At 42.5% G+C, this 24,874-nt stretch overlaps 2 protein-coding genes across 3 annotated transcripts; both read right to left on the bottom strand.

Annotated features, from left to right (window-relative positions):
* Window positions 1-109: 109 nt before the first annotated feature.
* Window positions 110-10,725, bottom strand: LOC128749164 (guanine nucleotide-binding protein subunit alpha-14-like). Its single transcript, XM_053848489.1, has 7 exons — window positions 10,397-10,725; window positions 7,490-7,674; window positions 4,354-4,508; window positions 4,024-4,152; window positions 2,624-2,753; window positions 2,318-2,471; window positions 110-1,153 (listed from the first exon to the last, which is right to left on the bottom strand). Exons 1-7 carry the CDS (start codon window positions 10,515-10,517, stop codon window positions 966-968), a joined length of 1,062 nt encoding a protein of 353 aa, XP_053704464.1. The 5' UTR covers window positions 10,518-10,725; the 3' UTR covers window positions 110-965.
* Window positions 10,726-11,084: 359 nt separating this feature from the next.
* Window positions 11,085-24,328, bottom strand: LOC128749155 (guanine nucleotide-binding protein subunit alpha-11-like). 2 transcript variants are annotated; one of them, XM_053848465.1, is made up of 8 exons: window positions 23,883-24,328; window positions 23,630-23,786; window positions 20,664-20,848; window positions 17,391-17,545; window positions 17,050-17,178; window positions 14,793-14,922; window positions 14,383-14,536; window positions 11,085-13,432 (listed from the first exon to the last, which is right to left on the bottom strand). In XM_053848465.1, exons 2-8 carry the CDS (start codon window positions 23,763-23,765, stop codon window positions 13,245-13,247), a joined length of 1,077 nt encoding a protein of 358 aa, XP_053704440.1. In that variant the 5' UTR covers window positions 23,766-23,786; window positions 23,883-24,328; the 3' UTR covers window positions 11,085-13,244. The 2 variants fall into 2 exon arrangements, with proteins under 2 accessions (XP_053704440.1, XP_053704450.1); XM_053848475.1 differs by having other exon boundaries at window positions 20,664-20,869; window positions 23,650-23,786.
* Between the last annotated feature and the right edge of the window lie 546 nt (window positions 24,329-24,874).

Here is a 24,874-nt window from a genome sequence, read left to right as displayed (position 1 = left end):
CTACTTAGATATATGACAGATACACATTTTCATGTTATAATAAAATAATGATAGTTCATTATATGAATATTATTACTGTTGTTATTGCATACATTTAATGAAGATAAAAATCAACAGAAATTAACAACAGAAAAATGTACTATAATCATTAAAAAAAAATCATAAAAGAGGAGTAGACATAAAATTGACATAAATTAAAAATGTGTAGTACACGTACGTAAGAATGTACATAAATAAATACTAATCCACAGACTTGACCACAAGAATAAATAAATTTTTAAAAAACGATATAAATTTAGAACATGGCAGTAGACAGTGTGATTTTCTGGGCATACAAGCATTCAGATCTGGGGTACGGTTTGTCACCAGGTCACCACATGACAGGCTCTGTTTTGAGGATTCAACAGTGCTTGGTGAGATGAGACCTTTGAGTTTAGAGGGAGCTCTGCGGAACGTCTCGAAAGATAAATTATTTTTATTTGCATGTTTGTCACATCATTGCATACTCAACCTTAGACAACACCACGGAATATATTTATGTTTGCTTTTTCACAGTTGTTGGACCATGAAGACACAAGTTAATGACAGTTTTCACATCAAAAAAATACCTACACAAACCTAGTCATGAGAATTACTTTAGCTAGCTCCTAAACTGTAAGGCACAGATGTCAGCTGTATGTGTGGTGTGTGCTTGAAAATTAGACGTCTGGTATTACTGTCAAAAATATTTTTACTGAACAGAAATGATCACAGTACAAACATTCAAAAGTGGCACAGTTGCTGGCAGGCTCATCCTCATTTCTGGAACTGGATCGGTTGCATTCTCACCGCATGACTGTGGCAACTGTCCAACATTCTTGTGCATCTTCACGCAAACATTTCCGAAGACTTCCTATCTGGACTGTTTATTTTAACTAATCACTACAACTACTACTCGAGCACTGTACCGCTCGCAGGTAATTGAACTACTCAAGGTTGAAGTGTATCATGTTATCGCGGAGCAGCTTGTCCTTGACAGCTTCAAAGACAAACTTGATGTTCTTTGTGTCTGTGGCGCAGGTGAAGTGCGAGTAAAAGGATTTTTGCGGCTCCAGCTGCTCCTCGTACATTTCACGGATGAATTTTTTGGCTTCTGCAGCGTTGCAGCGCGGCCCTGCGGGAGTAAAGTCCAACAGAATTAGTCACCAACTGTCTTGCCTCACGAGTGCTGTTTGAGGAGCACTAGATACCAATTTCGCCTGCTGCCTTTTGCTTTCATCCATATGGGACATACAGTATATACATCAGAAAGTGATCGAAGCAGACAGCTTTTTCAGACACACACGACTCTGTCGCGATGCAACCTACGGACTGAATTCTTGGCTGTTAACGGAAAGTTAGTTGTCAACTTACACAAACCAATTTTTCAAGATAAGTAAGTCCCTTTGCAGATCCTTACAATCCGCCAAGGACACATAAATGAACTCATTGTTTTTGTTTTTTTCAGGATAACTTTAAACTAAATTGTGGCAGGAATTTGTCAGAATTGTAAAAACACTGAGGCAGCTCCTCTACTGTATTTGCTTCAGTGAGAACGTCACATATCAAGAAACAGACTGCGTCCAAATTTTTGTCTGTTTTATTATCATTACAGTTCAAGAGAGCGTACTGCATTATCACACGTGAAGTGCAGAGTCAACGTTTTCTTCCTCTTTATTTGCTGACAAGTTTCAAACAGGTTAGTTTGGTAAGGACGCATTGAAACTGAATGACTCATTAGAAACAGAATATTCATCGCTCTTTTAAAAATGCAGCTGCAGGAAAAAACAATAAGCTCTCATGACTCCTCAAAATTTAGCATACACACTTTCTGTGATTAATCAGCTCTCATTTTGCTGCTATTCTGCAAACTAAGTGCTGAACCACCAGTGAGCCAGAGAAGTTATTGCCTGCCAGGTCATGGTCAAACCCAAAAAGAGAGGAGTGTGAAGTGGATATAGGACTCAACCTAAGAAAAAAATGATCCTGAAATGGACCAGAAAGGTCTCCCATGGTGTGCTACAAGGGACAGGTCCGGGACAGGAGGAGAGGAGCGACAATGCCCCGCCATCATGAAAACTTCAAGACTGCTTTTTCCATGAGAATAACCTGATCAAAACACAGTATGTCAGCAGCCTACATAGACCAAGAACCGCCAGTAGCTGTTTCAGCCATTACTCCAGCTCAAATGCAAAGTAAAACTAGTGAGTTATTCAAATAGTGTTTCACCCCAATCCTTCTGTATTTCCAATTTCTCTCAGGCAATAGCAAATTGCGGATCAATCAATCGGGGTGTTACCTTTGTAGTTTGGGAAGTAAGTGGCCAAATGAGAGGTTGTGATTTTCTCCTCCAGTAGGTCCGTCTTGTTCAGGAAGACGATGAAGGAGGTGTCTTGGAACCATGGGTACGTGAGAATGATCTTGAACAAAGACAGACTTTCCAACATTCGATTCTGTTTCAAAGAAAAAAAATGTTAATCAGAGGACGATGAAACTTGTTGAAGGAAGTCACAGGTACAAGTGCGACTCATTTTGAATTGTAATATTCTGCTATTGTATCTTGCATGTTGCAAGATGTAGTTTCGACTGCAGCCAATTTGGTTACCTCGTCCTTGTTCTCAGAGAGAACTTGATCGTACTCGCTGATGGCCGCGAGGAAAATGATGGCGGTTACATTCTCGAAACAGTGAATCCACTTCCTTCTTTCTGCACGCTGCCCACCAACATCTACAATCCTGAAAACAACACAAGAAGACCAAACAGCATGAGTCTTGGTCACGCAGGGAAGGTTCTCTCACTTTCACCATACTGCTGACGGAACTTATGACTTATTGTGTCATAGTTTGTTTTATTATTACTATTATTGTTTAGCATGTACATTTATTTAATTTATATATTGTGTGTGTGCTTGTCCATCCTACTTTGTGAGGACCAATTCTTGACAATACACTTGTGACTCTGTGGCTGGATACCAAGACATTAAGCTTCAATTTGAGGATTAAAACTTCAAACTATCATTATAATTCATCATAATTGGCTGTAAGTTTGGTTCAGAGTCCTGGTTAGGGTTAGTCACGTGTTTTGGATGGGTAGAGGCTGGGTAAAGCATTATAACAATGAGAAACCTCAAAGTCCCTGCAAGGATAGGAGTGCGTGTGTGTCTGTTCTTTGTATTTGAAATACATGTCGCTTTTTGCAAATACAACATCTTTTCTCTAAGTCTTTGCAGATTGGTCATTTTTTTTGTGCTGAAAACTGACACTGACACTAAAGGTCCTGATTTCCTGTTGTTCCAGAGCCAGATTTTTTTTTTCAATCTGGTAAAAAAAAAGCAGACACCGTTGTCCTCAAAAGAACAAAGAAAGTCTACAACAATCTGACATAGCAGAAACTGAGTATGGTGCATGTGTTGGCCTACCCTCTTCGTTGCCTCAAAATTGACCGGTTTGATCTGCACAGCCAACATGACAGAGAGATAATGACAAGTAGGCGGAGTCTCCACAGGGTGGATGCGAATTGCGAACCCTAAAATCCATCGAACTATTTTTATTGGTGGCTTTCATTAATGTGGATCAATACTATGAAGTGGATATTTTGTTGGAGATCGTTTCACAGGACTTCACAAAGCAAACAATTCAATAGAAGAATTTCCGTGATTCAAGAGTTCAACGACAGCTGCACAGAGAAACACAGCACTAAACTTTGGTTGGCTGACGGGACATAAGAAGCAGCCACACCTGATCTGAAACTCCGCCTGTGGGGGTGAATAAGACTCTAGAACAATATAAACAATGGCACGTTTTGTTATCACAGTCGCATGGAAGACGATTTATTGTGATGAGCCATTGTGGTGAGAGCCACGTACCATCATTTCCAGACTTTTGAGCAGATCTGATTATGTGTGAAAAAAAAGTAGCAGTCTGGAAATGACAGTCGGTGACAAAACCTTGAAAAGACTGAGATGAAACGCCAAGGACTGTGTGCAGAGAACAGTGTGATAGCTACCTGAAGGTGACTGGCTTGACTTTAAAAGGGTACTCTATGATGCCAGTGGTGGGCACCCGCACTCTCAGGATGTCGTCTCGAGTGGGAACGTACGACGGTTGAGAGATTCTGTCCACGTCAGAAAGGTAGCTGGAAGGATTAGAGCTATCAGCACGATTCTCCATCCAAAAAAGCAGAACGGGACTCACTTCTTCAAAGTCAACATTAAACTTGACTAAAACAGGGTTTTAAAAATGATGACTCAAGAAAAGAGCTCTGTGCCAAGGTTCTGTGCTCCCTCTTGGTTTGACTGCAAGCTCATGATTTTCACAGGAAATAAATAATACCTACTATTTGGCAGAGTCCAGTAATTGGAATTCCCTCCTGCGCTCATAGCACCTCTGAACACCGGCATCACTCCACACTCTTTTAATGGCTTCCACCTGCCAGGACTCCAAAGTGGACATCTGCTCCGGCTCCACTCGGCTCAGCTTCTCCGCGTGGCTCTGGCACCAGGGGATTTTTTTTTTACCCACTTCAAGTTTAAATGCTTCACATAAAAATAGATCTTAAGAAATGCAATCAGAAACTCAACTCCCCACAGACATACACACTTTTTTTTCTGGATATGATTAAAAAACAGAGCCGGCGAAAGCACTTCGCTCATATTTAATACATGAACAATCAAATGTATAATCTTTTGCAACGACCCTCATTAGTCAACGCACAAGCTGCGGTTCCAAATATTGTGCCTCCATTTTGTTTCGCTTACCTTTGACTGTTTTTTTTACTCCTACGTCTAAGCTGCGACTATTAAATTGTTTTTGAATTTGGCTTATTATCCACGGACTTTTCAGTCATATGCAGTTGATAACAAGTGTAACATTGTCTATGTGGCTCCATATTGCTCAAGTAACATCCCATTGATTGTTTTAATTTGATATGTTTCATTGTTTACTGAAAAACTGAACAGCCAAACAATAAAATCAATTCTTAAAGCAAAGAGGTGAAGCTCAAACAAGGGTGATTGAGAAGAGTCTAAATCAAACATGGAAAGACACAGTTTACATTCCACCGCATCAGCACTTTCCACAGTCTCTCTCCTGATACACAACTGTACAAGAAACCACTGGGAGCGCAAACACTTAAACAATGAATGGTACATAAAACTTAAAATACAGAGATAGGCACTCATTTGATTTGTGTAATAAATACATTTGCATATACCGTAATTTCCGGACTATAGAGCGCACCGGAATAATAGCTGCACCCACTACATTTAAGAAGAAAAATAGATCTTGTTCATACATAAAACTGGATCCAGCATCAAGAGTGAGGAAATAGCGGAATCAAGCTGTGTAATACTGAGCGTCTTGATTTATCCACGCTGCTCTCACAGTAGACAAGGTGCAGCTCTCCAGCCGGGATCAAGACAGCGGCCAAAATTTGACTCGCTTGTGTTCACGTCGGACTTTTGATCTGAACGAACTTTGTCTGGAGACAGCATCTCACATCTTTTATTCACATTAAAGCCCTCAAAATGGACTGTTTTCGCCTGTGTGCCCGAAGTTCCAACACCACTGCCGGTCTCAGTGGTGCTTCTCGATTCCAGACCTGCAGGAGATCCACTCTGCAGACTGAGTTGTGGACACATGGGTGAAAATAGCACATTTTGAATGCTTTAAGGGTAAATAAAAGGCTCCCTGGAAGTTTAAAACTATGATCGTGAACCAAAGTCCACCACATTCTCCACAGCTGTCACACGCCGGTGTCGGCTGTCAAGCGCAGCGGAGCTGGAGAGTGTACAAGTCCAATGCAGCGAGAGAGCTGCGTGTTTATCGTGAGATGCAGAATTGTCATCGTGGAGATTGTGTTTAGCAGTATACTGCGTACGATAAGTTATCTCTCATCCCTAGTTTGTCACAACAATTTATCCAGAGTGTGATTCCTTGAAATCTGGAATTAATTTGGCCCAACCCAACCTTGTTGTCACCTGGAGGATGATACGCCTCCTGTGATAACTGAGGATTTATTGGAGGATCATTTGGAAAGAAGATAAAGGCATTGTCCTTGGGGTTGATGCTTAAGGACACCAAGCTTATTCACAATTTGGGGACATTATCCACCCAAACATTGTGCTGCACATTGCAGGAGAAGTGCATCTGAGGATGATCGGTGAGAGCATGACAGGTGCGACAGTTTTCAGATGTAGTCAGGAAGATAAAGAAACAGTTCCACAGCTGCTCCTCCAGCTTCTTGCTTTTTTTTTTTGACTGGAGCAAAGTGAGTTGTTTGTTCCACTTACAGACCTGCAGACTGCGCTGATGTTGACAAAGCCGTGAAACCTGCTTTGCTTAGACGAGCATGAGATGCTTCTGCTTCTCTTTACTTGCTCGCACTGAAATGAGCATTGTTAGCCCCAGCTATAGTCAAAGGTCTTCACTGCAACACCACCCAAGATCTCTGTTTGTGGGGAGTGTGAGATGGAAATGCCACACACAAAAATTCTCCAGGAAAAACTGTTTTTCCTTTTTGTGGCTTCAAAAATATCCAGCGAGCTTCAGACCACTGACAAAACCTGTCTCCTCAAAGACAGATGGCATGATGGCACAGATGGTGAATAAGTCCGACTCATGAGGTCATGGTGAACATGCATGAGTATGTGTTAAGGTGTGTGTGAGTGTGGTGTGTGTGGCAAGCGAATCATCCATCATTAAAACCAATTCATTGAAAAGGTTATCCTAAACTTCCTTAGATCATAATAATAATACTTTATCTTATTTTGTTTCAGCTGAATTTCTCATTGAGTTCGGATTATTAGAAATTAGTCAGCCGGAACCCAAAATACATCCAACGTTTTTGCTCCGGAGCAGAGTCTTCCACTCCTGCCAGCTACCAACGTGACGTCACCTGAGACACAAAGAATTCGGCATGATATTTGAAGTCAACTTCAACAACACCATCTGTGCCTTCTTCCACCAACTTCTCGAGCAGCGAACGACAAAAACTACTTGACTGCTCTGATGAATGGCATTGTGAGGTCCGATGAAGTTAGCACGCCTGTCTCCTGGAAGCTGCATCTCTTTGCCAAATAAAACATCAATGTTATTTTCTTTGTTTGCTATTACCGGAGCAGTGTGACTGTTTCTCTGCTTGTGTGGGGCATGCATGTCTCATTAATACACTGTCTTCTGTGTGCGATTGTGTATTTATTTACCTCTTTTCATACATATTTATTACCTGTTTTCCTCGTGTATCTCCTTATTTTGAACAGTCTTCATTCATTTCAATATGACTGTATTTGAACTTCTAGATTTCTTTCATTTCTCCAACTGATGAGGACAGAGTACTGGACTCTACTTGTGCGTGTGCTAAGCTCGTGCTCTTCAGAGTCAGGCGAATTTGCGATCAAATCTGGTCAAAATAGACAGCGTGCTATTATTCGCCGACCACAGGCTGAAGAAGGTGACGGTTGTCTCGCACTTACAACAACACCTCTGTCTGCGTAGTCGATCTTGAGCGTCGCCATGGCGTTGATCAGCGACTGGATGGATGTGAGGATATTGTGATACACGGAGTGAGCGAAGCGTCCTCTCTCTTGATCGTTGTACCCGCCGCCGTGGATGATCCTCATCTGTTTGATGAAAGTGCTTTTCCCACTTTCACCAGTCCCTAGGCAAATGAGATGAATGGAGGATGAGAAACGGAATAAGATCAAAGCAAGGCTAGAAATAGGACATCTGTGACATAGACAACAAAAAAATCCCCTAAACTTCAATCACACGCAGCCAAACAGGCTTTCAGCAACAAACAAAACTGCACAGAGGCGCATGATAGAGGTTCATTTTAAGGAGTTGAGTTCCACAGGTTTCATCACATTTTGACTGATGCGTGTGATCTGAATGTCATAACACAGCGGCTGTTCCTGCATGCTGTTGACCAAATTGTTTCTTTTATTTTCAAACTCCCTCAGAATAGTTGGAAACAATTCCCTTTTTTTTAAAAGAAAAGCTTTTTCTTTTATTGGTATACAAATAAAGGTGGGACTACAAATGGATGCCATATATTTAACACTCAACTTCGAGTAGTGGGGGGCAAATCGCAGTGTCACCTCGCGTCCTGTGGATGGCTCATATGAGAGGAGTAAGTCACACTAGGCCAGTTTGTTGTCACACTTGTATCTCATTCACTGATGAAAATACTACTACTAATAATAATAATAATAATAATAATAATTGTGTCAGTGCCAATCACTGATTGACAATGAACTTCTATGGGTACATGACGTGTAGGGAGTAGGGAGGAGCGGACGCATCACAACCAGCGGGGCTTCTTCAGAGCGCCGGCTGTCACAGGTGATCAGTTGTTGTGATCGGCAGTGACAGGTAGTGATCTGGATTCACTGACCAGACTGAGATCGACCGAAGATGATCGGTGACCGATCGATGGGAGCATCCCTAATCGCAACCTAAAGAATCAAAATCAAATGGAATCATGAGGGTCTCAACCATACACAGCCCTACACTGCACACTAACACTGAACACTAAAATCTCTTTCACAGATTCTAGTCATGAGCTGACCAAGTTCACAAGTCAGACGTGTCATCCAGACCACTTGACCTAAGATGAAGCCACAACGAGACCGATCCGCAGATGAGACCTGGACCTTAGACATGTTGATCAAGAGCGGTCTCAGGATCAAGTGATCCAGTCAGGAATGAACTGAATTCCGAAATGAATTGAATCCCCCAATTCTAATAAGTATCCACCAAGTGCTGAACCCCCAGTCACCATCTCCCAAATCAGTTTTAACAAGGCAGCATCAGTGTTGGAGACCAAGGAAAACATTAATGTCACGATGCAACTAAGATTGCATCTCATCTTGCTGCATGTTTTCATGCCTTTATGAGTCATGAGTTCTGAACGAGGAAGAACAGCATCCAGACGCTGACTAATCAGCTCTTCATCTACAACTATCGTAGGAATGTCACCTCAACAACACACCATGTGTCATGTGGAAGTGACCGGCTGTCACACTGTCGACTTCAAGTCAAACAAGGACTAGGCATCATGTGGGTTAGAAGAGTAGAGAAATGCAACATGTTTTTTTTTTCTTTTTTTTCCGCACAAGAACCCAAGGAGCAGGCTTGGTTTGAACTTTTGGATCTGAAAGCATTATAACACAATGGCTGCTGCAGTGCACTGTGGAGACTGTCATTCGCCAGTGGGCCATATAGTAGCAATGTGGGTGGCCCACGAGCCTCGCATAGGACACGACTGCTATCAATTCTTCTTCGCACACAATATATACTGGTTCTGTGTGTTGTTATTTTCCCAATTATTCTCTTGTTCGAGTGAGGTCTCTCAGTTTTCTGCTCAGTTTTCAGTGTTTCCATATCACAGGCCGGTGCATGGCAGTGTATGGACAATGAGTTGGACACTTGAGCAGGGACAGGCCGAGTGTGAAAGGCAAAACTCTCTGATGAGCGATCAGTTTTCTCCTGTACCTCCTCACCAACTGCAGGTCAGGATCACACCCACCTGCCATCAATCTCAAGGGTATCAACCGCAGAGGCACTCTGACTCCTTTCATGGAGTAATGCTCAGGTTAGCAAACACAAGTCCATAAACAACTCCCGACTGGGCAAAGCGGAGGCCCAACACGGACCAGACATGGTTGTAGTTGCTCTTTGATATCAGATACAAGGGAACCAGAAGAAACGTTTGTTCAGTGGTAGTTGTGGCAGAACAAGTGTGCGACATGATCAACTCACTTAGTGGAACTTAATCCACTTTACTTTACATTAAAATAAGCAGGCAGCACCAGCGCAAAAATAGATGCTTACTAACTGATAGGAGTATCTTTCTACCGGGGATAAAACCAGTTCATCTGGTTGGAAGTATCATTTTCCTTTGCCTTAAACTCAGATGGACCAGGATGCCAAACACCGTCCGAGTCAGGGCCCCAACATAAAGTGTCAGTATGAATGAAGGAACATTGCCTGCTGTTGAATTACTCTGTGCTAACTTTAAGATGAACACTGAGGAGAATCTGCTCTTTTAGGTGTGCTTTTAGTTGGCAGGTCAGATTTAGCCCCCCCCAACACTTGACACTATGATCACAACCATGGGTTTTAACAATGAGCTTCAATTGGACTTGTCTCAGACACTTGCTAGCTAGTTGAAATTGCCATAGCTCACATTCAATCATAAGTGGGAACATCCATGATTCGACATTTGACAGTAAACTCAGAGATAGTTGAAGGTCAGACAGCGATTGTGTCGCCTTTAAACACGGTCGTCAACACGGTACCAGTTCAGTACAACTACAGTCTCTGACATCATCCGGACACAGGCAGCGGGATGGTGGCACGTAACAAATTCAGAGCGTCACCTAACAGCAGGAGCTTCAGCATCCGTCGCGACTCTTCTTCGTCGTGCTTCAGTTGTTTCTCGATGGCTTTATTGATCCGCCGACTCTCCAACTCGTCCGCAGACACGCAGCAGTCCGCCATTCTGAGTCCGAACCAGGAGCTTGTGGAGAACCTCCGCCACAGAACAGCGAGGCGAAGTTTCAGCTCAGGTGAGCGTCACATACCTGAGCTGCCGGAGCGGCGGGAGGAGGAGGAGGAGGAGGAGGAGGACGGGCCGGAACACCGACTTCATCTAGAGCGGGAACTGACAGTAACGTTTACAAAGCCAACTTTTCATTAACACCTCACACTTCAGCCAAACCTGAAAGACTGATGAAAGTCAGTTTGGCTGAATTGAGAAGGTGATGCTCAGCGCGCGTGCGCAGTGAGGACCGCATCTCGCTTTCGCCTGAGCTTGAGTAAATTCCTATTCTGCTTTCTTGTATTATCAAAAGGTAGACATTAAAGATAGAGATGAAGTCTGTTATTTTACGTATACTTTTGAAAAAAATTATGAAGTAAGAACTGAAAAAGGGCAAGTGCATTTATTTCGTACATTTAAACGGAAAAAAATTAAATTAATTAAAAGTAAATATCAGAATTCAAATACAAAATTGACACTCAGTAAAAAGCATGATGTGGATGGTTACAACAGTGTGATACAGAAAATTATTTTAAGATTTCAAAACCAAATAGATACAGGAACAAAGGCATAAAAAACAAGCAGTTGTGTCAACCATAATAACTTCAAAAACAAATAAACAAAACAAACATGGCAAAGTGACTTTGAACATTAGGGCCTTTAATTGAGATCAGATCAAGGATGAGAACGCTTGAGATAATTTCCAATACAGACCAATTACAGTTCTCGCTTAATACAGATTAAATATGAAAATACTTACGAATGTTTTACATTTTTAATGGCTTCAGTAAAATTACAATTTTTAAGTACATCCAACTACAGAAGACGTGAAATAATTGAGAAAAATACACAAGTATGATGTTTAAAATAATTACAAATGATAATAATTACATCCATTATTAGGCTAAAATAATAACCATTTGCAGTATGCTGTATTTAGAGCTGTGTTCCGTCACTGTGTTCCAAAATAGCAAAATTGTAGTTTGAACAAACAGTAGACTCGACCTTCAAATTGGTGAAACATTCATTCAAAACACTCAATCTATGCGTACAGTTGGAACGTTCACAAACGTTTCATCTCTTGTGTTTGATCGTGATCTTCATACCTACTGGAGCACTCATTGGGAAGGGAAGTAAAGAAATCATTTTTGTTTTTACATCCTGATGCGACTGTGGACACATGGAATATGAACGCAGCTCTGTTGAATTCCCACCTCAGATTGAAGGGTCAAGGAACCAAACCCCAGGTGATGCTAATCCACTGCGAAACAAGTACGTAGTAAGTAAACCTGAGTCTAGCATTAATGGATCTTGTGGTGGTGAAAAACCGGCAAGTGTATGCAAAACCTGTGTTCCTACCAGCTGAAATTACACAAAAGTTTCCTCCTCAGTCCAGTTTCTGTTTTTTTGTTTCAAGCACGTTTTTGTTCAGCAGTGATATCAGGAAGTAGCATGGCACGCACATGAAGCATTGGTGATGTGTGAGCAGATCTCCTCTCCCACTTGTGGTTATATCATTACATATTACATATTATTTCAAACCCAGTGTGAATTGGTCATTAATACTGTCCCGTGGTAAAAAAAAAAACAGTTAATCCGTGTTGATGAGTGTGCAATGACACTCAATGGTCCGTGTTTGGACATCTGAATAACATGTTTTTCATATGAATATTTCCATAAAACCATTGAGACAACGAGTTCACACAGTAAACGTACAGCACAGTTCCTAAGACATTAAGTAGCAGTAGGGTTGCTGTCAGAGTGAAAAAAAAATGTTTTGACTTTTGACCAAAATAAACATTCATTCAGGGAGACTGAGCCAAAGGAAAATAAATATATTGCAGCACAGAAATAACATGATGAAATCAAACATCATTTAGAAGCAACAAGGCTTATAAAAAACAGTGGTGCATTCACTGACTCAAACCATACAATGAAAATATAATGGTGAAGCGTAAGCCTTCTCGACACACAACCAGTGAGTTTTCAAAGTTAACCTAGTGGAGAGTTTAGGTTTCTAACTGTCACCATATTTATCCGTATTGTGCCGTCTTTACTTTAGACAAGACATTAAATCATTAGCAAAGTTGCTTCTTGCAATGCTGTTTAATCTGAAACATCAATACTTAAAAAGCAGTGAAGTTGTCCACTGATATCATCAGACCAAGAGCATTTTATCCTTTGAAATGCTTCCACTGCAGCTCACTGGCAGCATGTGATACTCGTTGAGTAGAGACAGGAGTCTATTTTTCTAGTGTTTTTGAAACAGGTCAACCAATAGTGGCGATCAATAGAAGCCACAAACCTCCTCGATACACATCAAGAAATATGCAGTTGAAATAAACACCAAGACATGTAAATGCACTACACACTCGTAAATGAATTATGACTCATGTATAGGTTCTGCTACAGTGCTCTAATAAACACACAATGGCCGTCCATCCCTGTGCATTTATACCGCTCACGATGAATGGCACCAAGTGTGAAAACTCCTCAGGAAGGCAGCACATCAATTGTGTGGACACACTTCATGAAAGCTGCAGAGCTTCACAGGAGAACTGGAAACATAAGTCGTAGCGACTCAAAGTCTCCTCAACACTCTCAACACCACACCACTGTTTGGGTGGACAGCAGCATGTGTGGCTGAAGCCCTGCTGGCCAGTGATTCAGCTGGAACCATCAGGGCTTTAGACTGGGATGAAGGTGCTGATGGTGGTTTGCAGAATATGGTCCTTCACTGCTTTGAAGACGAAGCGAATGTTGTCCGTGTCGGTGGCACAGGTGAAGTGGTAGTAGAAGGATTTTTTCATCATATTCAAGCAGACAAACATGTGCAGAATGAAGTCTTTGACTGCCTCCACATCACGCTGTGGACCTGACATAGACACACAGAGAAGGATAAAGTGAACCAAACACTCACACCAGCGAGTGAAAATAGGGATTAAACCAAACAATACTTCCACCCTCCCTCCACAGAGAGTTGCAACGACTGATACAGAGATATCGAGACTTGAGTCACGAGGAAGGTAAGCAAGCTGAAGGCAGTAGGGTGGAAAACAGAAGCCTCTTCAGGCACACATCCTTATTTCATGAATTAAAGCCCCACTGGAAATGACCAGGTCCTAAGTGTGAAGGGAAAGTGGGACTGCATGTACTCCAAGTCCCCATGGTGCCATATATTTCTTCCCCAACCTCCCATTTCCTTTGTTTCCTCGACCAAGAATATTTCTTTTTGCCAGCATTTACCTGTCAGCCTGTCAGCAAAAATAACATGAGGAAATTGACAGGAAGAGTAGATAACAAGGCCAGGAACACATTTTGGTGGTGTTTTGGATTAGCATCCGGATACAGACATCTTCTGAAGGACCCGTCACTCTCAGTCAAGAGTGACCTGCAGTGCCACGCTGCCGTCAGGACAGCCCATCAAGAATGAGCTTTACACAGTAGGAAGGACAAGAAAAATGATTTTATGGGATGAAAAACAGGCTGCTGGGCAGAAATACTCTAGGTTTGGACTGTTGTGTAAGAATACAGAGACAATCATCAAAGCATTTTTTCATAGGTACATTGTTCCTTTGTTTCCTTCTGTTTCGATTTGGAGATGTTCTTGGTTCTGTCCTCTACTTTCCAGCCGATGTGAATGTCTCTGAACTTTATTTTGCTATAAAATGCAAAAACATTTCTAAACTCACATGGGCAAGCACAAACTATGAGCTGATATTTCCGTGCGATAATAACGCGGGGATTTGTCTGCAGAGAATCACTGTACACTCTCCCGGGAGAGGTTTCATTAATCATGTTTCAAACAGAATACAAAAGACTCACCATCAAACTCAGGGAAATAATCCACCAAATGTGAATGCATGACTTTCTCCTCCAGTAAATCTATCTTGTTGAGGAACAGGATGACCGAAGACTTTCTGAACAACTTGCAGTTTATGATAGCCTGAAACAGGGCCATGCTTTCCTCCATTCGATTCTGTGCAGCAGAGAAAACACAAACGTCTCAGTAAGACTACACGCATGATTTCAAAGGTGCAGACAGTAGAAGTGAAGAATGTTTGTGAGGCAATTTAATGTAGAGCCCGCCTGAGTGGTGCAGAATAGAGCGACTTAAGGGCTCCCCCTGCAGGTGAGCAGTACTCAGTGCTGAGACGGAAATCTGTCTCCTTTCTAGCGCACAACAGTCTGCCCAGCTTGATGATCATGATGAGTGTGTGCTGCTCACATCTCACCTCATGTGGCGACTCAACAAGGACCTGGTCGTATTCACTGAGCGCCGCCAGGAACATGACGGATGTCACCTTCTCAAAGCAGTGAATCCACTTCCTCCTCTCAGACCGCTGGCCGCCCACATCCACCATCCTGCAGGACAGATTGTTGAAAAATCCATCACTTTCACAATAAAAAGAGACATTAAGGAAATGTTGAGTGGACAGCATGTGTCTTATGTTTTGAACCAGCGTGGCACGATGCCGCTTCACTTCATTATAATATCAACCAGAGATAGACGTCATGAGATACCATGCACTTAATAAAAGGTGGGAGAGATGTGATACAATTGCCACTGTGGGAATCTTTCTCATGCTGTTCTGCAACAGATGTCAGCTATGCAGCATGTTCTTATTTTTACCACCCATCAATGCAGTATTTGCAAACATTCTGACACAGTGCTGCCCTTAAATCGCCGTAATGACTGTAGGTCTTGGGAGATACAAGTTTAAACAGTAGCCAACACAGAGTTTTATATCCGCACATATATATATGTTTGAGCCAGGAACCATGAAGAAACACAAGTTCAAGATGAAATGTAATGTCTGAGGGAGCAAGACTGACACAGACATGCTTTTATTAACCCCTTTTGGAAGATTCCCTCAGGGACACCACTATCAATCGGCACAACACACACATGCACAATGAACAGAAAACAAGAAAAGAAAAGTACCAACGTCAGCCAGAGTGCCGATCACCACCGATCACATTGACAATGAATTTGTAATTAATATGATGACCTTGTGTGTACATGATGTGAAAAAATGAACTTTAAATCATTTTAATCCAGACACGTTTTAACATTTATGAAAGTGTACACTCAGACGTTTTCAACACTTTCAGATTCAGGTTGACAAACGCCACACCTGACTCCAAAACGGTCTAGTCGTTTCCGTCTCCGTATAAACTGTTAATCTAACTCTGTGAAATTAAACGTTATTTCTGGCGCTCCGAATGTCACGCTCGGACCGGCGGGTGTTGCTAAGCGTCAGCTGCGCTAACAGCCTGCTGCTCTAACAGCCTGCTGCGCTAACAGCCTGCTGCTGAGGAACCAGCGGTCTGACTTTCATGAGCCCAGAAAACTCTCCGTGCTGGAGCTTTAAATGGCGTGTTTCATTTGAAGCCGCTTCCCTGCGCAGCATTTTCCCGTCCATGTGTTGCAGGATGCAAACTTAACATGACAGATTGAAAGAACAGCAGTTTAGCTGCTGCCAAGTGAGTAGCGAGTAGGGAGGAGCGGACGCACCGCCATCAGCGGGGCTTCTTCAGAGCGCCGGCTGTCACACATGATCAGTTGTTGTGATTGGCAACCAGTCGATCGGAGCATCCCTAGCTCAAATGTTAAAGGAGTGTTTAGCGATTTTAATGGCTACTTATCCACCAAGAATTTCTCCCAGCCACACAAGAAAATGCAGGGAAATTTGGTGAAATTCAAGGAGTGGTGAGTTATCAAGTGGTGAGTTATCAAGAGAATCTGGTTCATACTAGCAGTCAAAATGTCTGCGTTAATGCAGCTTAAACCATTGCTACAAGACATTTGCTACAGATCTTTACCACAATCTGCTCAATCTCTGGCAGTAACTTCCGTGCCGAGGAAGTTCTCTGGGCTGCCTTCAGAGGTGGCTTGTATTTTTCCAGCCGCAGCATGAGCATAATTAACTCTGCTTCAGCACTGATGCAGTGTAAATTCAGGACAGTTACCAATGGATGTGGATTCAGGACAAGTTCCTTGATCTCGCTCCAGTTTCTCTGAATGGCAGATCAGGCTAAAACCACCAGCAGAGTTGAAGTGAAAGCAGCGTCGTGTGCGAGCCTTAAATGCAGGAGCGACTCCGGCACAATGTTTTTAAGCGTCGAGCGTCCCTCTCCTCACAGCAACACGTCAAAAACTACAATGAAGAGCTAAATAACTGTGGGCCAAAGCATGATTTGTTGGAATTCAATTATAAAATATAGACACAATAGTTTAATGTCTTAGTGTTCCCTTCTAACATGGTGCCCCTTGGCACATGCCCACTTCACACCATTCGTGCACCTCAAATGTTGAGGACAAATTGACTGCTAATTCAATGACGGAGCAGGTCACATGACAGAGTTTCCCAGAAGCCGCTGTAGAGTTACATAAACCAGTCACAACAAATGATCGAGTGAACCTCGCTCACGATGATGACATTGACTATTCACTTCATTTAACATTGGCAGTACACAAGCCACTCTCACCTGAACACCACACTCCCCAGCTCAAACGGATATTCAATGATGCCCGTCGTTGGGACCCGCACCCTCAAAATGTCCTGCTCTGATGGCAGATAGGTGTCAGTAGTGATCCGGTCCAAGTCATCCAGGTAGCTGTCGGCAGCAAAGAACAGTGAACTACATCTCAATGGTAGCAGAGCCATAACCCAGTAAAACCTCTCCGATCCCTGTCATTACAGCTAACATGTCAACATCCTTAAAAGGAGTCACAGCTTGCACAGCACTTAAAGAGAGAAGTGGCAGATGAAATGCTGGACATCACTTTGGCAACGTCAGCATGGTCATAAGGGTCTGTTTACACTCACTATTTGGCCGAGTCCGAGAGCTGATATTCCTTTTTCCGATTGTAGCATTCCTGAATCCCTGGATCAGTCCACAGGCTCTTCATTGCATCCACATATGGCTTTGTTAATGTTGTGATCGTCTCCACGTCGAGCTCACCAACAGTCCTGGCATAGTTCTGGGCAACAGAGGAGGACAAGAATGTTGAGCATCTCGTAGATCAACGTCTTACTGTTTGGAAGAGCACTGGACCTGGCACATACACCAGTTCCGTCTCTGCTGTCATTTAAAGTAGACACCTTGAAAAAGCTTCTATAAAAGTATACACATACATAAATGAAACACCTGCAGAGAAACTCATGAAGTGTCAGCGGACCAAATAAGGCTGCTTCGTAACATTCACGTGCAGATCTGTGACTGAGGGCAGGCGATGTGAACATCATTGACTTAAACTGTGTTTCATTCATTTTGTGCCACCTTTTCCTACAATGAAAAGGCCACAAGGGGGGTTCTTCTAGCTGCATAAAGGCGGGAGACACTCTGGAAAGGTTGCACGTTCATAAGAGTGACACACCCAGTTGTGGGAGGAAACTAGAGTTCCGGTAAGAAGCCCACATAAATATGGTGAAAGCTATTATAATAATAATTATTATTATTACTATAATAATAATAATCATAATCATAATTTATTTATTTTATTATTATTAGTAGTAGTAGTAGTAGTAGTAGCAGTAGCAGTAGTATTATAGTTGGTGTTATTATTATTATTGCCAATTCACCACCCATAAGTTGACTCTTAAAAGTCTAAGCTTGTGACTCCAGAAATACACATGTACACGTTCAAACAACGCACACTATTACCACAAGCAACAGTAAAATGACCTGCTTGTACAGTTGCTGCACCACACAAAAACCTTAAAAAATCTCTTAGTAAATGGCAGCTGTCCATTGTATTTAAAAATCTCTGACGTGATTCCTGGACTGCAGACTGAAATGGAATATGTTGTCCGTGCAAAAGCAATTAAGTACACAGCCAAAAAAGCGGAAAATTACGAATTGACCATTAGACGGTTCCAGCACAACAAGCCCACCATTAAAGCGGTATCGAGCATCAACCAGCAAATTTGATTACAAGCAAAGCACTCGACCCCTTTTGCCTCATCACAGAGTTTTTCATTCAAACACATTCAGAGACACAGAGGTAAACAACTTGCTGGCGTGGCTGCCGTCCCTGGTAATATCCTGTTGTAATCCCCGATGGCTTGTAAATTGATGAGCTGTGTCTTCTGGGAACAGCCACCTCACCCAGCAGACTGTGTGCATGTTCAATAATAAATGTTTCCTGTAATGTTCATCTTGCGTAAGTCAAATTGCTAATCTGGAAAATACTGTGGACACACACTGGTGGCGCACCCACAGACCGGGGCGTCATGTTATTGGTGGCATGAGCCACGTAAAAAAATATATAAGTAAAATAAATTGTGCACATTTCTATCTACATCGCTTGATATTTCAAGGAGGATCACGGTAAAAAGTATGAATTTTAAAAATACATGCACAAGAGACATACGCTGGATCAACAATCAACCTTGTGACACACAGTGATGTGCTTTAACCGCTATACTGCCGTGAAGTCACGTGACCAGCTGTTCAGGTTGAGCGTTACAACCTTACATATTTGTAGGATGTGGCTCTTTTCAGCAACAAAGTAAAACAATGTGGCTCTTAGCCTCTGACTGGTTGGCCACCCCTGATATATATATACACACACACACAGTGGTACCTCAGTTCTCGACCACAATCCATTCCAGAAGGCTGTTCGAGAAGCGAATTGTTCGAAATCGGAATCGATTTTTCCCATTACAATTAATGGAAAAATAAATAATGCGTTCCAAGCCTTAAAATAGGCTTTTGTAGGAATAAATGTAGAGTGTCTGCTGCAGGTGCGCTGTTCCTCTATGTGTGTGGCCGCTGCATGTGGGAGGGGTTGCCGAGTGAGTGACGTCTCTCCAGAAGTGAAGAGGTGCCCGGTGCGTGTCCAGCTCTGAATGTGCGCTTCTGTGCAGTTTGTTTGTGACAAAGTCATAAACCAAGTAACGCTCTGTCCCAGACTCGCCTCATCCCTGTCCCAGCTCCAGCCGACAACAGGACATCAAACCCTGGAGTGTGCGCTCCAGCCTCGGAGGTGTGGAGAGCGAGCACCTCCCCTGTGACACTCTACCACGGTCCAGTGAGGAGACAGGAAAGGTTTTACACCTCAGTATGAAGAAAAAACAGTCAGTAAATGTAGCCAACCGGACACGTCTGCATACAGAGACTGCGTTATACACAATAACAAAGTGCGTCTAGGTCAGCTAATCGGTCCGGGCACGTTATGTTTTTCCGGCTTTTTTCGGGAGTGTTGAAGGTCTGGAGGTACCACTGTATTTATATATATATATATATATATATATATATATATATATATATATATATATATATATATATATATATATATATATATATATATATATATATATATATATATATATAGACAGTAATTTAGAAATGAATTTGATTTAAAAAAATGTTAAATGTAAAATTCATTGAATTAACATTCCTGAATACCATCACAATTGAAGTGAATGGAAAAAACAAAACAAAACATAAAACGGCAACGCACAGATAATAATTACTAGGCTATTTTGCAATACACACGTCAGAAATGTTCACCATCAAAGGCACATGAATAAGAAATACTGTACGAGCCGCAAACCGAAGTGGTCGACACTCGGATGCCGATAGGACACCAAAAGAAAAGTAGCTTCTCTGAAAAAAGGTGAAGGTTCTACAGTTTCCAATCCACCTGCAGAGCTAGAGTGAGAAATCCAAGATGAGGTAGAGCATGTCAACAACCATGTACTTGAAACGTGGCTAAGTGAACTAATGCTGACTCAGACCTAGTTAATGCTACATAGAGGGCCATCAGAGTCACATGACTCAGGAAGCGGCCTGTCCTCATCAAACCTACCAGTGGGCAAATGTGTGTGACTAATAAGCTCCTGTCCTTGCTATTGCACGGACAAATTCCTGAGTGGTTAATGGGGCAATCTTCGTGTCGCGTTGCCTGTATTTGTCCCCCGGACCTGTCTTCACAGGCCTGCAGAGTAACACTGTGTGTTCCTGACAAGTCAGAGCAACAGACTCTCTTGCAGCAGGACTGGAAAACTAAACAACGCTGCACATTTCCAGGAGCACTTCACAGTCTGACTGGAGACAATGCACAGATCTTTGTGAGCGACAAAAGGCTGCTTTACCTTGTTGAGTTCGTGTCTGTAAGGGATTTTCAGGATCTCCATGGCCTGGACCATGGCCTGCATGGCTGTGAAGATGTTCTGGTACACCAGTCTTCTGAAGCCTCGCTTGTCCTCCTCCGAGTAGCCACGCCCATGAATGATCCTCATCTGTTTGATGAAGGTGCTTTTCCCACTCTCGCCAGTTCCTGGCCACAAACACATGAAAACTGAATCATTTTATTTCTTTATTTTTGACAAGTTTGAAAAAAACGAGTGTTCTTCTGAAAATGTCTTCACAACGTAACCATTTGAAACAACTCCAGTTTTATAAAATAAACTGACTGCCACACACACACACACATATCTAAATTGAGCTAAGCTTGTTTAAAGAAATTTGAACTCATTTTGTCCAAGTCTGTTTTAAGAAACCGATTAATCATTTACACCACTAACAATATATATATATATATATATATATATATTAAATGAATCTTCACACAATATAAAGAGGTAATTTGCAGGATATTTGTGTTTATATTGCATTTTTCCCATGCTTTCTTTGCAGATGACGCAAAAGACATTAGACAAGGTCCCTACCATTTTTTCCTCTGCAAAACATACATCTCTCTGATAACTGCTCTTTATTGTGTAAATAAATAACAAAAACTACGACTCCTGGTTATGTCTAATATTTAACTCTTATGAGTGGCTTTCATTGTATATTCATTGAGACAGCACCGGTCCAGTGGTGTTGACACTTTAAGGTCAAGTCTGTGTAGTATCTTGAGCTTTCTACTAGCACGCTGGACGTAACTAGTCCCGAAAAATGTGACGCTGGACCCACATCTGTTGAGACTAGTTAGTGAACCAACCCAGCCCCCAGCCAAGGTTAACAGTCTTCAAACTCAGGCATCTTAACTGAGGATGGGTGAAAAGGATTTAATGCTGAGTTCATGCTTCCACTCCACCCACTGTTCAAGCAGGTGGAACAGTTTCCTCTCTCATTCTCCAGACGTGATTAAGAGGTCGAAAAAGATTTTTTTTTTTTTACTGAGCTAACCTTGCATGTTTGGTGCACTGTCCATGGTTTCAGGAATATTCTGAAGACTACAAACCAGCTAAATGGATAAGCTGTGAGGAGTAGGTAGGTTGAGCCCCAGGGAGTTTATGAACCACACACGAGGCCACAAACACAGCACAGCACAGCACCATTTACGTCAAGCCATTTCGCTACAATCGACTTGAATTTACTTTTGAACTAGACATGGATTCATAAAACAATTTTGGTAAAAATGTGTGTTTAGACTTGTGTATTGTCACTAAACGTGATTCATATTGTTGTTTAACTTTTGACCTACTGAACTGATGATTGGATACAGATAACCTCAGTTTTGCTCTTGAATTAACTGAATTTGAAACTGCGCAACCCAGTGATCCTAACATTTCTTTTTAGATGAACATAAATGTGAGAAATAGAGCTAATCATCACATTTCTCCTGAAACATGAGCTCATGTTTCATCATTTCACACAGCCGTCAGCAGTGCAGGTGACCCCGCCCACCACTCCCCCTCCCTGCTCAGCATCCTGTCATCAGGGAAAAGGTCCTGGAGTCGCTGTTCTGTTCAACTCAGCTATCAAGCAGTGTCGTCCACCAGACAGTCAGGATGCTGAACTCAGTCCACTTCCTGCCCCGCTGTAACATGCAGACTCGATATTCATGAGTGTCTCCATCAGTGTCATGCTGCTGCTGTCCTGGCACTTTAAGAGCAATACTGTGGATTCCTGCAGCCATTCTCTGGGTTCGTACAGAGGTGTGCTGTCCACATGTACATGGGTTGGTGTTTTGAGCGCAGAAAACGTCTCAGTGTTCTGTATATGCCGTTGGAATGATGGTCTGTGACAAATTAATGACGTTGAATCATCAGCTCACACATTGAAAGAGACTTAAGACACGATAACCAGAGATGAATGACAACCAACTGACCTCTTATAAAAAAGTCATTCAGGGCCAATGTTCACCCTATTACAAGTAGTGGTCAGTAAGAGAGTTTATTCTAAATTCTTTCATAGCATTCGCAAAATAAAAACATGTTTTACTATCGCAGTGATCACCGAAATCAAAACTGTAGTTTGTGACATCAGTCCTATACAGAGCACAGCGCACTTAAATATAAAAACGGTCAACCGTCATTCTCAGAAACGTTGATCATTGCTTCTCGACCACTGTTGAGTCATTGTTTAGTTGTGTTTTAGGAGCATAAAACTTTGAACCCATTTGGGTGGTCAAATTTGTCAGCATGAGTCAGTCTTTTCTAGATAACTGCACTGAAACCCAGAAGTCGGGATGATACAAACACAAGACTTTACCTTGTTTGGAATTGACTTATACTTGCATGTGTCGCATGCTTGTTGGAAAAAGAAATGTGAGTAAGAATGTAAATTCAAACACCAGTGTCATGATGAGACACTGCACAGTAGCGGACCGATGTAGTGTAAGGTCAAACGGCAACTGTCGCAGTGTAAAGTTCAACCTCAAACTATCCAAATCTATTCCTATTATGCTTTTGTTTTCATTTTCCCAGAGGCAAAATACTCTACTTACATTAACATTTCTACATTAAAACAAATAACAGATGAATGAACTAATAAAGAATGTCTGCAATGACCGAGTTGAAAATGAATGTGATGGCAATATAAGAATTATGAGTTGGAGTATAGGGAATAAATCATTTTGAGACACTGAATCAATATAATAATAAATGCAGAAAATGATGCTCTGGTAGGTAAAATAAGAAGACATTCGGTAAAAATACAATGGGGAAAAACTAGGCCGAATCAACAGTTGAAAATGATGATGAGAAGATGATGCCATATTAGGTCAAAGCATTGAGTCAAGAATGTCGAGCTAAGTAGTCAGATGAAATATTGATTCATGAGTTTTCATGTTTCATGAGTTTCATCGAGACGTCTGTCGTGGGAACGTTACCGAGCAAAAGCAGCTTGTACTGGCGTCGACTTTCCTCCTTGTCCCTACGGAGCTGCCTGTCGATCTCATCGTTGATCCTTCGAGCTTCTTTGGCCTCCGGATTGAGGCAACAAGTCCCTACGGAGCTCAGGGTCATCTCGGCCGGCCACCGCTTCACCTGCCCGGGCGCACACACACACACACACGCTAGCTGTAACGCGCGGCAGTTCAAGCCCGTGACTTCCACTTTGCAGCGACTTGCCGAGCGGTTTACCTTCTTCTTCTGGGTGAACGGGAAACTGGCAGTGAGTTGCAGAGTCTGCGGGCGTGGCGTCCAGTAATATGGCGGAGTGTGACTTCAGTGACCGTCGAAGTTAACCCCAGTCTTCAACAGGTCCTGGTCTAGTGATGGACGCCTCTTCAGCCCTCCTTCCTCCTGCTCTGTCCGCGAGGGTGGACTCCAGCAGGGCGGGCCTCTGATGGGAAGCCGTGTGGGCTTCGCCCTTATTGCATTACGGGAGTGATATCCGGTGTTGACCCGACAACCGCGGATGCTGCTGACAGCGCCACGCGCTTTATGAGCCCCATTTGTCACCCGTCCTTATCCGGGTGGCTCAAAGAAACCGAGCTGGGAGCCGCCGCGACATTGTTTTCCTCTCAGCAGGTGGAGCTGTCAAACACCTGGCGCAGCTGTCTTGAACCAAACTTTATTTAAAAGCCACTTGACATACGTTAATGTTGTTTCATTCAAACAACTTGTCATGACTTAATTATCTATTTATTAAGAGCTATTACTTATAATACAAATCCATACGTTTCAATCAGGCGGATTTTTCTTGTTATTCTTACCATGTGAGAGGAAGTGTCATGCAGCGGGCGGAACAGTTCCCTGGAACTTCTGACTACTGGGCTATTCCTTCACCACCAGGATGGAAAACACAGCATCCTGTGACAGGAGACACTGTCACCGAGGTGTCCCTCACTTGTGAACATGATCCGAAGACACTTTGGGTTCGTTTGGGCCAGGACCACTTGTTTATAACAACTGTCTCCTCAGTATCGCATTGCAGCGCCTGTGAGACGATTCCCAAACTGCGGTGGTCAGTGCCTATTAAAAGGGGGATGGGCAAGCACAGAGGTGAATCCCTGAAGTGACACAGGAGTATAGGACTTATTATTGCACCGGGATCACAACGTTATTTCCCTGACACTCAGCATCATAAAGTAGGTGCATTAACCCCTGCAGGCAAGAAGCGGAAAACTCCA

The sequence above is a fragment of the Synchiropus splendidus genome, chromosome 1, assembly GCF_027744825.2.
Source record: "Synchiropus splendidus isolate RoL2022-P1 chromosome 1, RoL_Sspl_1.0, whole genome shotgun sequence".
Lineage (NCBI taxonomy): Eukaryota > Metazoa > Chordata > Actinopteri > Syngnathiformes > Callionymidae > Synchiropus > Synchiropus splendidus.
Note: the sequence above shows the minus strand (reverse complement) of the source record. Positions and strands in the feature narration are given on the sequence as shown.

Coding starts and splice junctions, on each gene's coding strand:
- LOC128749164 (XM_053848489.1), bottom strand. CDS start 10,517: ATGGCGGACTGCTGCGTGTCTGCGGACGAGTTGGAGAGTCGGCGGATC. Junction 4,153..4,353: donor TTACTGGACTCTGCCAAATA/GTAGGTATTATT, acceptor TAATCCTTCCAG/CTACCTTTCTGACGTGGACA. Junction 2,472..2,623: donor TCTCTGAGAACAAGGACGAG/GTAACCAAATTG, acceptor TCTTTGAAACAG/AATCGAATGTTGGAAAGTCT.
- LOC128749155 (XM_053848465.1), bottom strand. CDS start 23,765: ATGACCCTGAGCTCCGTAGGGACTTGTTGCCTCAATCCGGAGGCCAAA. Junction 14,923..17,049: donor CTGGGGAGTGTGGTGTTCAG/GTGAGAGTGGCT, acceptor TCTGTCCTGCAG/GATGGTGGATGTGGGCGGCC. Junction 13,433..14,382: donor TTATTTCCCTGAGTTTGATG/GTGAGTCTTTTG, acceptor TGTCTATGTCAG/GTCCACAGCGTGATGTGGAG.